Source organism: Oreochromis niloticus, linkage group LG5 (assembly GCF_001858045.2).
Source record: "Oreochromis niloticus isolate F11D_XX linkage group LG5, O_niloticus_UMD_NMBU, whole genome shotgun sequence".
In the NCBI taxonomy this organism is placed as follows: Eukaryota; Metazoa; Chordata; class Actinopteri; order Cichliformes; family Cichlidae; genus Oreochromis; species Oreochromis niloticus.
The window spans coordinates 11,980,120-11,993,818 of NC_031970.2; the positions used below are offsets into that span (position 1 = coordinate 11,980,120).

The 13,699-nt window shown below is 38.3% G+C and overlaps 1 protein-coding gene across 1 annotated transcript; it reads left to right on the forward strand.

The window, feature by feature from the left end:
* Nucleotides 1-3,461: 3,461 nt before the first annotated feature.
* On the forward strand, nucleotides 3,462-12,843 carry LOC100699031 (protein SSUH2 homolog). Its single transcript, XM_019359114.2, has 12 exons — nucleotides 3,462-3,537; nucleotides 6,263-6,343; nucleotides 6,419-6,494; nucleotides 6,576-6,705; nucleotides 8,805-8,865; nucleotides 9,287-9,408; nucleotides 9,656-9,718; nucleotides 9,806-9,882; nucleotides 10,172-10,264; nucleotides 10,790-10,895; nucleotides 11,266-11,373; nucleotides 12,058-12,843. Exons 2-12 carry the CDS (start codon nucleotides 6,265-6,267, stop codon nucleotides 12,196-12,198), a joined length of 1,056 nt encoding a protein of 351 aa, XP_019214659.1. The 5' UTR covers nucleotides 3,462-3,537; nucleotides 6,263-6,264; the 3' UTR covers nucleotides 12,199-12,843.
* Nucleotides 12,844-13,699: the final 856 nt, after the last annotated feature.

A 13,699-nucleotide genomic window follows, 5' to 3' on the forward strand; every position in this document is an offset into this window, starting at 1 on the left:
TATTTTAAATATTCATTAGGATACATACAATAATGCAAAGTCAAAATTGTGTCAATCCGGTTGGATACAGTCTATTCATCCACACTGGTAAATATACAAATAGAAAAAAAAAAGTTGGATTTGGATCAGGTTTCGGCACAAAAGACCCCAACGGCCGCGTTTATGCCGATACAACGAAATTATGATAAACTGAGTTCTAATAGTAAAGTAGAAAAAGCGGGATTTGTTTCTTGCCAAAGCCATTGGTGTATCACAATATAATGCTTGTTTTTCTGCGCTTAAAAACAGCCTTAACTGCAGCCACAGGATAGACCTTGGTCAGCTGTTTATTGAGCGAGTCACAAGCACACCGCAGGAAAAATAAAGATTTACAGTTTTTTGATTGTTTGCATTCACTGCTTCTATCTTTGATTGTTAACTCGGGGTAGGCGGGCCTGCTCTCCCACCAGGGGGCATTCCGAATTTCACCATTTAAATGCGGTTCTGGATGACTCTAACTGTAACGGATTCTGTGAGGCTGATATCAGCGTGGTTGATCTGCAGCAGAATGAACAGCTCAGGTAGGAACTGAAGCACAGGACACAGCAGCAGGCTTAGGAACCATCACGACACCGACCACAGAACCCCTGCGGGCTATTCAAAGATGCAGACGCAGGGTTCGGCTCCTGATAGTCGGCGCTGAAACGCTGTTACTTCTATTAATAAACATTCAATATGAAGATTAAGAAGTCAGAATCATGTTAAACTTCAGCATTCACTAAACTGCATTCATTTGCTGCTTAAATCTATTTTAGTTTTTAAAAGAGGAGCTCCAAACATGATCCACTTGTTTTCCTTTTTGACAGTAAACTGCAGATGAAACTCATCAAGCCATCTGAACCTTGTTTCCTGAAGAATTTGATGCAGATGTTTGCCTTTGTAGTGTAAAGAAAAAAAGAAAAGCAGAAAGAAAGTGGATTTGGGGGAAAATGCGAATTAACGGGATCTTTCTGTTTTGTACTTAGTGCAAGGGCGTAGATTTGGTTTTGGCATTGGTGGGGACGGATGATTCAACCACCGAACCCTGCCCTGTTCGTTTTTTTTCCCTTTTTGTCTTTGCTTCTTGATAAAAAAAAAAAGGGGGGAGAAATATACTTGCCTACATATGCTATTCTACATGCTTTTAAACCATTTAAAATTACAATTCATAGTTTTATATGTGAATTATATAATGTTAAATTACTATTAAACAAATGACTGACTAAGTATTTTCGGCTTTAGTTTACTTCAGCCATATTCCATATAAATCAGGTATCATACAAAAATAAAAATAGAGTCATGACAATAAAGAATATGACTTTAAGGACTTAACAACATTACTTCAGTTATAATACACCAACATCTCTTATACATTAGCACTAAGGGAACACTGAATGACCTCGTTGTTTTTTGTCCACAAAACTACTCATCTAAGATTACCACAAAGTAAAAGATCTCTCAGCAAAATTATGCAACATTTTAGGCACACTATTGCCCCGATCAAGTCAGTGAGCTGGGATGTTTTATTCTAAGCATGAACTACTGTTACAGCAACAGACATGGACTACTGGTGCCCCACACAACAACTCAATGTCCTCTATGTGAAGGAGCCAAACACATGCCTTCTCCTCTCGTTAACGGAGATAAACTGCTGGCATATTTGTTTTACATCTATACTGTCCAGTCTCTCCTGGTGGACATGGCATACAGCAGCATTGTTTAATCTCATTGGAGTCACTGTTGACCTTAGCCATGTTTTTAGTCTTCTGAGAGCACTGAAGCTTCTTTCAGCCTCAGTACATGCATTTTATCCTTAGATTAAAATTATTGTTATGTGCTTGATGTGCCTCAGCTTTGGCCCTGGCTCTTCCCCTCTGACTGCACTAGGACATATTGCCACCTGATAAAATAACACATTAATTCGTGCCATATAAAAAGTGAGACATGTCAATTCGGATTCTTTGTCAAATATACACTAATGAATAAATTTACATCAGCAGCCTAACAACTGTCATGATAATAAATACTAATTAATCTATAGCACCAAATCATCAGTCAGTGACATGTGACCTTGCCTCTTCACCTCTGTCCGAGCTACAACATGGCAGAGCTGCCTCTGTCACCTGATAAATAAAACAGTGAGACATTCCAAATACATGCAGTCACATGTGCTTCAAATACAGTAATGAACCACCAAGTCATCATCCAATGGTTCTTCTGTCACCTGACAAATAGGACATACATGACAATAAGAATAAAACGGGTAGCTGCTTCAGTGTTTCTGTCAATTTGTGCAGATCTTGACTCATCAGTAATGTTTGTAGTGTGAGTGCATTTTTAAAACAATTTGTGCAAACTGCACTACAAGGTGGAATATTTGCAAAATCATGACTACCTCATGATATATTGTCTCAAAAATCAACCCTATGTGTCACCAACATTTTAACATTAGACATATAATTTTAACAGCCTCTGTAAACTAATATCCTGGCTTGCTCGAGGCTGCCGTTTTCTCTGACAGTTTCAATCTAAATTAGAAATGCTACTCTGGGAGACTGAGATAACTAATAGTGCTGCCTGTTGTGCAGTTACTTTCCAAAACACGTTATTCATGGTTAGATACAATTTTAGACTGATGTGGGCCAAAGCCTAGCATAGCCTGTAAAGTTATGAAGACGGACACACGGACACATTTTATGAGTTAACTTGGTTTTAAGTGACTTACAGGTTTCTTTGAAAAATACTTTCTTATATCAGGTTCTTCCTTTTTGTTGCCATCCTCCTCTCCTCCTTGCAGGTCCGCGCAGCGCAGGCTTGCCGCTGCTAAAACTAAACAGAGCTCCCTGAAAGGCACAGCCAATCACATTGGCCATATTTGTCACATGAGGTAGGACTCCAGTAGAGAACGTAATTGAACTCTTTCTGCACCGCTGGGAGAATGACACGTTGACAGATCGTGTTTTTTTTTTTCTTTCTATCGGGTTTGGTTTTCTTTACTCGAAGAGATCAAATTGTGGGGACATGTCCCTTCCGTCCATGCCAAATCTACGCCCTTGACTTAGTGCAATTTCTTTTCTGTAATTTTACACATTTCTTACAATTACAATCCAAAGAGTCATACTGACATATTTCTATCATTGACGTCAGCAGTGTTTCTTTATCATGTAGAAAAACTAAGAGATACTATAAGAATTGCATGCATTTTTTTCTAGATGAATGCATCTCAGCTAAATGTGTAGTTAAATTTATTTCTATTGTTGGAAGGACCAGTGGTCCGGCCGCTTAAATTTAAAATGGGGTGAGTGTGGCCCATGTTGTAAAATTAGTTTGCCATCCCTGCTGTAGGAGCCATATGAGTTGTTCCTGTAGGAGCCATATGAGTTGATAAAGTGGGTTGGTTTAAATGGACTCACTGTATTGGTGCACGGGTGTGGGGCGTGTCTCATGGGTGTGTTAGGTGATAAATATGGTTGCACTCACCTGTTCACCGCACCTGATGTTGATGAGCAGAAAGTTAGGGTGAGCATGAGGCAAAACATTCTGTTGACCGCAGCTTGAGCGCAGCTTGAATTATTTTGATGTATTTTGACTGTAACTTGATGGTTTATGTATATTTATGCACTAATTGATGCCATAGGCCAAGTTGTAATTTGGCATAGTAATTGGTGCATTTCTTTGTGAGTTGCAGGTATTTGTTTGTGCAGTCTGTGCATTTGTTTAATAGTTAATCCCATGTGCTGATTTGTATATTGGACAGTTGCATGTGGAATAAAAGGAGCAAACGGTACAGAAGTGTTTCTTATGTGTTTACTGTTGCGCGTCATCTGTGTCCTCATGTTTAGCCTGCTGCGGCCGTTGGTTGGAGGAGCCACAATACCTGCTTTAGACTTAACAAATAAGGACACATATGGATTGCTAAACTCTGAAAGACAAAACAAGGTCAGATTTTCAGTAACTGATTTAAAAATAAGTTTAATCAACTCAGGAGAAGAAAGGGAGTGCAGATCTAATATAATGTGCTCAATTAATGCATAATGGAAGTCAGGAAATAATCAGTGATGTAAATAATAATAATACATGATAATAAATCTTTTGAGACAAAGTCCAAATAGTCTTTTGAGATTCAAGTTGAAATGTAGAGATTAAATTTGTTGTTTTGAGTCAAACAACTCGTACGGCTTCTATACCCTTTTCAAAATGCTGTGTTTGCATGAGTTATTCAAACTGTACTGAGGAAATGGAAAATATTTCTGTTTTAGCACATAAACACTAGTAACAAGTATAGGGCATTGAAGAGATGGTGCAGAAAACGGCATGTGGTCAGAAAGAAAAAGAACGCTAACCTAGAATAGTTCACCATATTTATACAAAATTAAATAGCTGTAAATGGACAGATGCAAGGATATGGATGTTAACACTGTCATGTTGAGAGAGCTAATCAAGTTGTTTTACTAGTTTCAGTTTTTGGAGTCTTTTTCTTCTAGATACTGACCTTGTGCCTTCGTCTGTAATCCCTCGTGTGTCAGGTTAACGTAATCATTGATTCTTGAGTTGCTGGAACGGGTGATGGAGTCCTTCAGAGTCAGTGAAAAATATTAAAGTCTGTCTGGGGCTTTAGGGGCTGTATGCACACAACCATTATTACCCTTTTCAGAAATCAATGCAGTTTCTTGTTATATCAGTGTTTGTTTATCAGAAATGTTTGTTAAAATTAAGAGATAAGAGAGAAAATGGTAAAAGAAACCTAAACTAAAAATGTTTACTCTAACACTGAAAATGGGGGTAGTATGACACTATATTAGGGCCAGATTGAGAAAAAAATTGATCTCCATTTGGAGATTAAAGTTGTTGTTTCAAGCCAAACAACTGCCACGGCTCTTATACCCTCTACAAAATGCCTTGTGTAGATGAGTGAAGCAAATTGATCAGCTGTCTTATTGTGTCTTGTCATACAACAAACATCTTTGAAACTCTTTATTGCACAAAGGGGTAGCAGTGGATATCCTTGCATCTGTCCGTTGACTGCCATTTTTATTTTGTCCAAATCTGGACAACTCTTTAAAATTTGTGGGGCTTATTTCTTCTGACCAGATGCAGCTTTCTGCACCATCGTAGTTATCACATTTTACTTTTACATTTTACATTCCACATTTACTTATCACATATCACAGAAGAGGAATAATTTCCTTCTAACTACAACTGATTCTGAAGAACGATTTCACGAACTTATCTACACAAGTCGTTTTGTAAGGTATAGCAGCCATGACAGTTTGTCCTGAAACAAGAACTGTTCAACAGAGTATGGCCTTCTGTGTATTTAAGTCCTCTGTCTCTCTTTGTTCATTGTCAGGTTGTCTGTATATCTCATGTCATGTCACTGCAAGTCTCAGGATTGTTTTCATGCTTCTTGTTCATGTTCATGTTTCTGGTCACAGTTTTCGCATGCGCCTGTTCAGATTCACGTCACGTTCCATGTCATAGTTTTCAAATGAAGTTTAGGTTATTCCCGTTTAGGTTTTAGTTTCATTTTTCTCCCAACTCGCCTTGCTTTCTGTTCTGGAAATCAGCCTCAATAAAAGGCCCGCCTTTTGTTAAACCTCATTCCCTCTCCCGTGTCTGCACCGCAAATACACCAGCCCGCCTGGCCGTGGCTAACCATAGTGTGGGCATAATCATTTTTCATTGCACCAAACATTCTTCTGTGCAGGAACAGTCTTATTCAGCTCCAGCCATTGCGACATATTATTCAATTCAATTCAGTTTTATATCACCAAATCACAACAACAGTTGTCTCAAGGCAATTTTTATTTAAAGATAAAGATCCTACAATAATGCAGACAAAACAGAAGAAAAAAAAAAACAAAAAAACCAATCAGGGAACCTCCTATGAGCCTGCACTTTGGCTACAGTGGGAAAGAAACTCCCTTTTAACTGGAAGGAACCTCTGGCTGAACCAGGCCCATGGAGGGGCAGCCATCTGCCATGACTGTTTGGGGTGGGAGGAGGAAGACAGGACAAAGACACCCTGTGGAAGAGAGCCACAGATTAATAATAACTGATGATTAAATGCAAAGTAGTGTATAAACATATAGTGAGTGGGGGAAAAAACGTGAGTAAATAAGAAACACTCAGTGCATCATGGAATCCCCCAGCAGCCTAGATCTTTTGCAGCATAACTAAGGGAGGATTCAGGGTCACCTGATCCGTTTGGTTTGAATTTTTTGTTTCTTGTTTTTCATTCCAGCTATGTACCCACCTGTCATGGCCCCCCAAGCCAACATGTTTTGCAATGTCCCAGGCTATGAAGGCACTGTGCCAGGAGGAGGTAAGAAAAGCCCAGTTCACATAATTCCTCACATTAATGCTGTTGATGTTACTTGAAAATTTGTCACTGATGCAGGAGGTTTCCTGCCCCCTCCCATGCCCATGGAGCCAGTCGCCTCATCCCAACCCGGCCCTGAAAATCTCGAATGGAGGTACGACATATTACCTGTTTCTCTGAGCTGCTCACCAACCAGTAGAATATTCAGGTTTAACACAGAGTTTGTGTTTTGTAGCATCCCCTCTCTCGCTGAGGATGAGGCTCGGGAGGCATTCAACAAATTTGTGTCATCTCATATCTGCTACAGTGAAGAGCCAGTCACTCAGGGAGTCATCACCTCCATGGACCCATTCAACACATTTAGGGTGATTAAATGTTCCAACATCACCACCATCAGTGATGCTGTGGACTGAGTTACCTCCATATCTGCCTTTACTATCTTGATCAGGCTGTTGCAGAGCTCTGGTTTGAGATGCTTTTATCCGTAGTTTTCCAAACATTTGACAAGGAAAAATAATTGAATGATAATGAACTGTTGAAAATCAACATGCATAATGAATTTTTTTGGTAGCACTTTCTATTGCAGCTAGGTAATAAAGGGGTAGTATTAGGATAACAAGTTGAAAAAGAGTGTAATAATGTGGTAATTTCTAAGTTATTACTATGCAATTACCAAAGTAATAACCACTTAATATCTAAGTAATATCATGGTAGCAACAGTGGTTACAGTTGAGTAATATTACCTAGAAATGTATGTAATAGGATAATGAGAACCCAAAAACTGCAGATAATAATATGGAAATACAGCTCCACAATAAAGTGGAGTCACAAGGAAGAAACAAGAATGCAATAATGCGGTAATTTGCATTAATTATTACCTCTCAATTACCTGTGGTAGTTTCTGTGTAAAAAGCAAGAAACAGAGCTGCAAAATGCAGCTGTTTAAATTTAATAACATATTAAGAACCTATTAAAGCTAACTTAAAGAAGTGTGGTAATTATCTTGAAATATCTCTGGTAGTTTTTGTGTAATAAGCAGGAAACAGAGCTGCAAAACTGCCTGTTTCCATTTAATAACACATTAATAGCCTATTAAAGCAAACTCAAAGTGTGTGATTATTATCTGAAAACAACTGTGGCAGTTTGCCTAATAAAGCAGGAAATACAGCTGCAAAATGCAAAAAACACACTGCAGACCAGTTTTACCACAAAATTTGTCATGCAGTAATATGATGCCCAGTTATATGGCAACAAACCGGAAATACATTGTATGGTATAATGTGCGATACTGATTGGGTTTAACAAATTTTGTGTAGGATTTAATGGGAGAGACATTTCTGCTCACGAACAACTATCTCACTTCTACACTTTTAACAGTGAAAGTGGGGGGAAAAAAAAAATATTACGAAATATTTTCACCCCTACTTGTCTCCATCTTATACTTATTTTGATAACAAGATGTTTTTCTGATTCTACATGTGCATTAATACAACTTCTTCCTGATCCAGAAACAGACTGAAGGCTCATACACTACCACGCTGACAGGCAATAGCTGCATGAGCAGTGTTATTACAAAGTCCTTCTAAGTGATGACATCTTGAGCATGCAGAGACAAAATAAAGGCAAACATGTGATGTCAAAGAGGACGGTCTCAGTTCAAAAAACAGTTTCACATTAGTTTGAAACAAACCTTAACTTGCACATGGCTGACATGTGACCTGAAAAACCTTAAAGTGACATTAAAGTGTGAATAAAATCATAACACCTGTTTCCTTGAGCCACCATGTTCTGTTATTATAGAGCAAGGCTGGATGCTTTTTAATCTGATGGTAAAGCTTTTGTTTCCTGTTACCAAACCACTGCAGTTTTACCACACAATTTGTTATGCAGTAATATGATGCCCATATGAAACCAAATTGGAAATACATTGCATGTTACAAATTTAAACACATTGTGTGCAGGATTTAATAGGTTTTAAAAGAGTGACTTTGATAGAGATCTGCAGAGCTGTAAACTGATATCAGCTACAGTACTTCTACCTACATATTTATGCTTGCAACTATCTCACTTCTAGACTTTTAACAGGGAGAGTGAAAATAGTTCTTGTTATGCAATATTTTCACCCCTACTTATCTCCATCTTACACTTATTTTGATAATAAGGTGTTTTCCTGATTTTCTGACATGTGCATTAATACAACTTCTTCCTGATCCAGAAACAGACTGAAGGCTCATATACTAAGAGTATAGTGAGCAGTGTTATTACAATCATTGTTATTTAATCATAACGCCTGTAACATGTGTCTGACACAACAAATATACTTTTATTTTAACATGTCCAGCTTTTTTGATGCATTGAAATGTATGTTTCACTTTCACTCTGATGTGAAATATAGAGAAATTACCACAGTAATGTTATCAGCAAATCCAGTTTCTCTCAGTAAAGTCTGTTTTTTGTTCCTTAGTATCGTCTGGAGACATTCACTGAGTCCAGGTCAACTGAGTGGGCCCACAAACCACATGAAGGTAAACACACATTTTCATTTTAGCCATTAAAATGTCCATTTCCATTTGTTTCCTTGAGCCACCATGTTCTGTTATTATAGAGCAAGGCTGGATGCTTTTTAATCTGATGGTAAAGCTTTTGTTGTTTCCTGTTACCAAACCACATTTTTCACTTTGTTCTTGACCACACTGAAAGTTTATGGTCTTGTGAGGGATTAAAAACAATAGTGTGATACTCCGAGCCTCTTACGAATCAAACTCCAGAACAACTGATTAATAAATAGTGTTTTACCTGAAAGAGTTCAAGCTGGAAACACTTACTTTGGTTTTCATAACAAATGCCTCTTTTATTGATCCTTGCATATACCTACTGACAATGCAGTAACTTATTATACTAGTAGTTTATTGACTGTCATTTTCTGTGATCTCGTGTATTTAAAAGGTGAGCCTGCTGACTTTTACACCCAGCCCGCTCCACGACCATGGGAGGTCCAGGCCACACCCCCCAAACTTTTCAGTGACCATACAGAGAAGATCCGGGTGCCCTACACGTCCTCCGTCGAGGTGGCTGAATAACAAAAGCTATCTGTCAAAGTGCTGGGTTACCTCCAGTTTAGTTCTGAGCTTTAAGCTTGAAGATATATATACATAAAGAATTTTCCAGATGAATTTTCATGGATCTTTAGTTGTCCATGAGATGGTTCTACAGCTCATCTTTTCCTGAGTTCATTGAGGCTTTAAAACCATGAACACATGAAATTTTTTTCCCTTTTGCTCATTTTTAACTTTTTGTGTGTGTGTTTGTGTTTAGGAATGCCACACGTGCCATGCAGCAGGTACTGAGCAATGCAGGGAGTGCAGTGGAAGTGGAAAAGTAAGGAAACTCTCAATAGTAAATAATAAGACATGAAAAGTCTGATCAAGGTACAATGAAAACATTTGCGTATTTGTGTCGTTGTAGAAAGCTTGCCCAGTGTGTAATGGTGCGGCAAAGTCCGATCCAGCCTGCACTCACTGTAATGGCACAGGCAAAGACAGGTACTCAATGGTCACACAAACTGAAAATAAAACAGACAACATACCAGTTTTATGACTGTGCATACGTTGGGGATATACAATTAATTACAGTAACTAATTAGAAAAGGATGGATGGCCTTAAAATGTCTAAGCTAAGAAATGCTGCAATCAGTTAAAGTTCAGTAATTTTTTTTAATAATAATGTAAGTAAAAATAAACAAATACCATATTTAAAAAAATAAAATAAAGCAAAATCTGTAATGTCTGTAAGTAACCAACAATAATGAGTCATGTGTCTGTGTGTGTTTAGGTGTACAAAGTGTGATGGTAGGGGGAAAAAGCAATGTGAAACCTGTAAAGGAAAACGTCAGCTGCTGACCTACATTGAGCTAAAAGTGGAGTGGTGAGTACACGTACAACAGCAGTTTCAGTGTTCCTATATTTCAGTGGCTTCAGTCCTTGAAGATTGGGTTCTTCAAGTGTCTTTTAGGTGTCATTTGGAAAAGTCAAATGGTCCTGGAGGTTTCAGAAGTATATAAAGAGTTTTTATGCATTTGAATTCATTTAACCTTATTCAACAAACGGAAGAGATATGTCTGTGAAGGTTCTTAGTCATCCATGTCATCATAGTCTAAAGAAAAGACGTTTCACCTCCCATCTGAGATAAGAGTTCTTTAGAAATAAGTGGAAGAGAATTAATGGTGGTTTGACAGATGCTTTGGTGCCCACTAGTCAATAAAGATTAAAATTACATGCTGCAAGTTTAAATTGAAATCAATAGAAATTGTTGATTGTTTAAAGCTTAAAATGTATTAATTCATGTAACGTTGTATTCATTAGAATGTAGAGTGTGTGTTACATCAGCATTATATTTTATATTTGATGGATACAGCATGAATATAGTTCATATCTGTATATTTGTGTTTAGGAAAAACCATGTGGAAGATTATCTGGTGGAGCAGAGCTGTGGTCTGAAGAGTGATGAGCTGCGCTCAGTGAAAGGGAAGGAGCTGTTCAAGAACAGCCAGAACCTGGTACACACACACACACACACACACACACACACACACACACACACACACACACACACACACACACACACACACACACACACACAATGTAGCTTCACTTTGAATCTTAATAAGATTTTTTTGTTTTAAATACCAAAATTTCATACAAAAAAAACTACATCTCAGTAGTTTCACACAGTCGTTTGGAATGTTGTATTCTATGTTTGAAATGTTAAAATAATCTTCATAAATTAAACATAAAGCCACTGCAGGAACTCACCTCAGACAGGTGTAGTTGAGGTAAATGTAAAGGAAAGGTTGGGGAGAAGGAAAAGACATTGCTGGGGTTAGCTGTGTGAATATTGTGAATTAAACTCTGTCTTTCTTCTCTCAGGCCTACCCACTGCTTGGGTTTAAACCGCAAGCAGTCTCTCAGGCCTCTGAGCGTCTGATCAAAGACCATCAAACTAAGCATGGCCAAACCTCCAGGATTCTGCAGCAGGTAGGCCGACACACAGCTCTGAACCATCTTATCCAGTAGTGGAGGGAAAGAAAACGGCTATCCTTGTTCCTTCAGCAGTTAATTCTAGTTGAAATATAATGGATTCAAGCTGAAATTCCATTATTTGTAGTTGAAGCAGCAAGGAAAATGTGCAAAGTTTCCCTTAGACTTTTCTTTTGAGTCTATAGGCTATAGTGTAGTCTCCCCCAGTGGCCAGCCTGTGCTGGTGTGCCTGTGTTACTCTGCAGTTTATTGCTTTGCTCTGCAAAGTATTTCATTTAACTGATTCCTCAGTTAGTCAATGGAAAAATCAATAGACTGTTCAATTACTAAAGTAATCGACTGCTACAGAAGCTCGAGAGATAAGGTGTCCTGTAAAGATAACTAAAGCCATCTTGAATGATTTGATGGTGGTTGAAGAGTTAGTTGTTATATAAACACTAAAAAGGGGAATTTATTTTTGGAATTTTTGTTAAAAAAAAAAAAAAAGGACAAAGGTTGTAAGCTGGTCAATTGAAGTTTAACACAAATCTGAAATGTGGCTAAGAAAAGTGCTCATTACTAGACTTCCTTTACTCCTGCTTTCAGTCAATGCTAAGCTAAGGTGTTCTGACTCAAGCTGATGCGCTCTGATACAGTTGAAAGTTTTCCTTTAATATAATTCCCTCCATCTCTCTCTTTCAGAGGCAGACAGTCGAGCTGATCCCCATCACTCAGGTGAACTACAAGTGGAAAGACAAGAGCTACGTCTACTACGTGTACGGCAACGAGCGCAAAGTCAGTGCTGACGACTACCCAGTGACCTGCTGCTGCATCATCCTGTAGACCAAAGGTGTCCGGTGTCCTGCAAGTTCTAGTGATTCCTTGATCCAACACAGCTGATTAAAAGGCTAAATTACCTCCTCAACATGTGTTGAAATTCTCCAGAGATTTGGTAATGAACTAATCATTAGATTCAGGTGTGTTGACCCAGGATGAGATCTAAAACCTGCAGGACACCGGCCCTCAAGGCCTGGAGTTCAGCACCCCTGCTGTAGACTGACAAATACACACAGCTGAAAGCAATTAAACATGTAATCATGCTTCTCTGTTTTTTTTTTAACATCAGTCTTCCTTTTTCCATATACAATGATGATGATTTCATTTATTAGGGTAAGAAAAGCAATCAAACCATACCTGTGTTAAAAAATAAGAAAGTAGTATTCTGTTCAGCCTTTTCTTAAAATAAAAAATAAAAACACTATACTGTGGAAGTATGAAGTGATGACACATCCCAATATTTTACTCCAATTTTAATCTCAGCTTCTCACAACTGAACACTCAAGTTGCCAAAAACCTAACCCTCTCACTTCCGAGCCATCACACATGTTTCTTGGCACGGTAGAGCCATTTGTGTGTTGCAACCATTTTAACACAGCGCTTGTTTTTCTGTGCCTAAAAACTGCGTCATATTAAAAAATTCATTAAAAATCATGCTTGATAGTTGACATGACTTTCTCAATGGATTCCTCTTTTTGAACACCTGCGCTATATTTGTGTTCATGTGTTTATCTCATTCCACTGCATAAATGTAGAGAAGGATATTTCTGGTCAAATTCAACATGCTCAGTGGAATATAACATTACATAAAAAATTAATTGAAAATCATCTCTGATCGTTGACATGAAATTGTCAGCTGAATACTTCTCTGGGTTACCTTCTCTACATGTGTGCCAACTTTCATCACAGAATGCTGCAAGAGTCCAGAGAATATTTCTACTCAAATTTAACAAGGTTATTTTAATCAACAAAAAATTTACAAAATAAAATCATTTTTGATAGTTGACAGGAAATTCTCCACAAATTCCTCTTCCCTGCAACTCACACTACATGTCTGCAAAGTTTCACCTCCAGCCACTGCAATATTTCTCCTTTTTGCCTTTATTGGGCAAAAAGGCAAAAACCACTTTCCTTAAGTCAAGACAAACAGGAAAGTGGTGTTGATTCCCCCCCGTACTGGAGGTCTGGATTGGCTGTCTGTTTAAAAAGTCCTAAACTCTGATCCTATCAGTCAGTGCAGAGCTTAGATGAAGCTGATGTGTGAGGGGACTTGCCCCGTTGTAACTGCCTCAAAAGCCCTCTAGGGCTACTTCCTCTGATACACACCAAAGTGTGAGTAGACTTGCAGGCCCGGCAGCTCCCCTGTAGCTCAGTGCACTTAGTAACTAATGGGGCTAAATTTAGTGCCTTGGAAAACTGAGCCCTAAGGATCTTTTAGTTTTAAAGGGTTGTAGTAGCCAGTAAGAACACATCACACATTTTTATGATTTTATAACATTAGAATCCT